This window comes from Amblyraja radiata, chromosome 9 (assembly GCF_010909765.2).
Source record: "Amblyraja radiata isolate CabotCenter1 chromosome 9, sAmbRad1.1.pri, whole genome shotgun sequence".
NCBI lineage: Eukaryota > Metazoa > Chordata > Chondrichthyes > Rajiformes > Rajidae > Amblyraja > Amblyraja radiata.
This window is the reverse complement of record NC_045964.1, coordinates 58333544-58336623: the sequence shown is the minus strand read 5'-3', so window position 1 is coordinate 58336623 and position 3080 is coordinate 58333544. Positions and strand designations below refer to the sequence as shown.

The 3080-nt window shown below is 50.5% G+C and overlaps 1 protein-coding gene across 1 annotated transcript in view; it reads right to left on the bottom strand.

Moving 5' to 3' along the window:
- The window catches only part of nrde2 (NRDE-2, necessary for RNA interference, domain containing), a 51448-nt gene extending 49680 nt beyond the window's left edge, over nucleotides 1-1768 (bottom strand). Inside the window, exon 1 of the mRNA XM_033027547.1 lies at nucleotides 1647-1768. Within this exon, the coding sequence (XP_032883438.1) occupies nucleotides 1647-1719 (73 nt within the window). The 5' untranslated portion in view covers nucleotides 1720-1768. The remainder of the gene's footprint in view (nucleotides 1-1646) is intronic.
- Nucleotides 1769-3080: the final 1312 nt, after the last annotated feature.

Sequence of the window (3080 nt, the reverse complement as noted above, 5' to 3'; positions counted from 1 at the left end):
CTTTTTCCACACAAAGGGTGGTGGGTGTATGGAGTCAGCTGCCAGAGGAGGTAGTTGAGACAGGGACTATCGCAACGTTTATGAAACAATTAGACAGGTACATGGATGGGACAGGTTTATAGGGATGTGTGGAGAACACAGGCAGGTACGACTAATGTAGCTGGGACATGTTGGCCGTTGTGGGCAAGTTGGGCCAAAGGACCTGTTTCCACACTGTGACTCTATGACAAAGTTCTGCATTAACTCAGCAGGTCAGGCAAACACGCATATACACAGATACAGACATAAAGTGCTGGGGTAACTCTACAAGTCAGGTAGCATCTCTGGAGAACATGGAGAGGTAATTGAAACATCACCTAACGATTCAATGATCAATAAAGTATCATTGAATCATTAGGTGACGTTTTGAGTCGAGACCTTTCTTCAGACTGATGATAGGGTCCTGAAATGTCACCCATCTATGTTCTCCAGAGATGCTGCCTGTCCTGCTGAGTTACCCCAGCAATTAATGTTGTTCCTCAATGGTACTTTATTGTCACATGTACCTTGGTGTAATCTAGAGCTACAGCATGGACACAGGCCCTTCGGCTCACCGAGTCCACACCTCCACTTACTCAGTCGGCTGTGTTTACCGCAAACTCTGACATTGGACAGCACTGAATGCTCATGTAACCCCATTCAATGTTTGCTGACACTGAGCAGGGGGGAGAGAGAGGGGGGGCGGGGAAGAGAGAGGGGGGGGGAGAGAGGGGAAAGAGAGGGGGGAAGAGAGAGGGGGGGAGAGAAATAAGGGGAGAGAAATAAGTGGGAGAGAGAGAGGGGGAGAGAGAGAGAGGGGGGAGAGAAATAAGGGGAGAGAGAGAGGGGGAGAGAGAGAGGGGGAGAGAACTAATGGGAGAGAGAGAGAGGGGGAAAGAGAGAGGGGAGAGAGAGAGGGGGGAGAGAAAGAGAGAGAGGGGGAAAGAGAGAGGGGGAAAGAGAGAGAGGGGGAGAGAAATAAGGGGAGAGAGAGAGGGAAAGAGAGAGGGGAAGAGAGAGAGGGGGGAGATAAATAAGGGGAGAGAGAGAGGGGGAAAGAGAGAGGGGGAAAAGAGAGAGGGGGAAAGAGAGAGGGGGAAAGAGAGAGGGGGAGAGAAATAAGGGGAGAGAGAGGGGGAAAGAGAGAGAGGGGGAGATAAATAAGGGGAGAGAGAAAGGGGGAAAGAGAGAGAGGGGGAGAGAGAGAGAAATAAGGGGAGAGAGAGAGGGGGGAGAGAGAGGGGGGGAGAGAGAGGGGGGGAGAGAGAGGGGGGGAGAGAGAGGGGGAGAGAAATAAGGGGAGAGAGAGAGGGGGAAAGAGAGAGGGGAGAGAGGGGGGGAGAGAGAGGGGGAAAGAGAGAGAGGGGGGGGAGAAATAAGGGGAGAGAGAGGGGGAAAGAGAGAGGGGAAAAGAGAGAGTGGGAGAGAAATAAGGGGAGAGAGAAATAAGGGGAAAGAGAGAGGGGAAAAGAGAGAGGGGATAGAGAAATAAGGGGAGAGAGAGAGGGGAGAGAAATAGGGGGGAAGAGAGAGGGGGGAAGAGAGAGAGGGGGAGAGGGGAAAGGTGAGACCCGGAGCTCCCGTGTGGGGCAGAGGCCGGCCCAAGGCCTGCAATGCTCGGTGTTTACCTGCGGCGGAGCCGGCGCTGGTCGCTGCGGTGCCGGTGAAGGCAGGAAAGAGCGAGGCCGACGGCGGCTCCATCCTCCCTAGGCCGCGTCGCTTTCCGATGCCGTCACTGTCGCCGGGCCGCGGGGCATTGTGGGTGTTGTAGTCTCTATCGGTGCGCACTCCTGGACACAGACTCCCATCTCTGCAGATGGACACACACAATGCTGGAGTATCTCAGCAGGCCAGGCAGCATCTGTGAAGAAAAGGAATATATAAGACGTTTCGTGTCCAGACACTTCTTCAATAATATTTTATTATTAATGTTTAATGTTTTATGTGTCATTCCTAACAGTCATTGTATGTAGTTGTCACTTGCGGGCGGAGCACCAAGCCAAATTCCTTGTATGTGAATACTTGGCCAACAAAGTTATTCATTCAAAGGTAGACAAAAGTGCTGGAGAAACTCAGCGGGTGCAGCTGCATCGAAGGAGCGAAGGAAATAGGCTACGTTTCGGGCCGAAACCCTTCTTCTTTTGTCTACCTTCGATTTTCCAGCATCTGCAGTTCCTTCTTAAACAACTTATTCATTCATTCAGTCTTCAGACTGAGAGTCCGGGGATGGGGAAACGAGAGATACAGACGGCAATATGAAGAGATATAGAACAAATTAATGAAAGATATGCAAAAAATAGTCATAGATGATAAAGGAAATTTGGTTCTAACCTGTTCTAGACTCTCCAATCAACCTTCCTGTAATTGGGCAACTAGGACTGGACTTTGGATTAGTTTAGGATATCTTAGGACTGTAAAAAAATATATATAAAGAAGCCCTTAGGGTAGCACCGTGGTGCAGCGGTAGATTTGCTGCTTGACAGCGCCAGAGGCCCGGGTTCAATCCTAACTATGGGTGCTGTCTGTACGGAGTTTGTACGTTCTCCCTGTGAACGCGTGGGTTTTTTTCCAGGTGCTTTGCTTTCTCCGACATTCCAAAGAAGTGCATGTTAGAAGGATGAGGGGATATCTCATTGAAGCATATAAGATTGTTAAGGGCTTGGATAAGCTAAAGGCAGGAAACATGTTCCCAGTGTTGGGGGAGTCCAGAACCAGGGGCCACAGTTTAAGAATGAGGAGTAAGCCATTTAGAACGGAGACAATGGGAAACGCTTTTTCTCACAGAGAGTTGTGAGTCTGTGGAATTCTCTGCCTCAGAGGGCGGTGGAGGCCAGTTCTCTGGATGCTTTCAAGAGGAAGCTAGATAGGGCTCTTAAAGATAGCGGAGTCAGGGGATATGGGGAGAAGACAGGAACGGGGTACTGATTGGGGATGATCAGCCATGATCGCATTGAATGGGGGTGCTGGCTCGCAGGGCCGAATGGCCTACTCCTGCACCTATTGTCTATTGTCTATTGTTAATTGTCGGCCCAACTCATCCATGTTGACCAAGAGGCATGTTG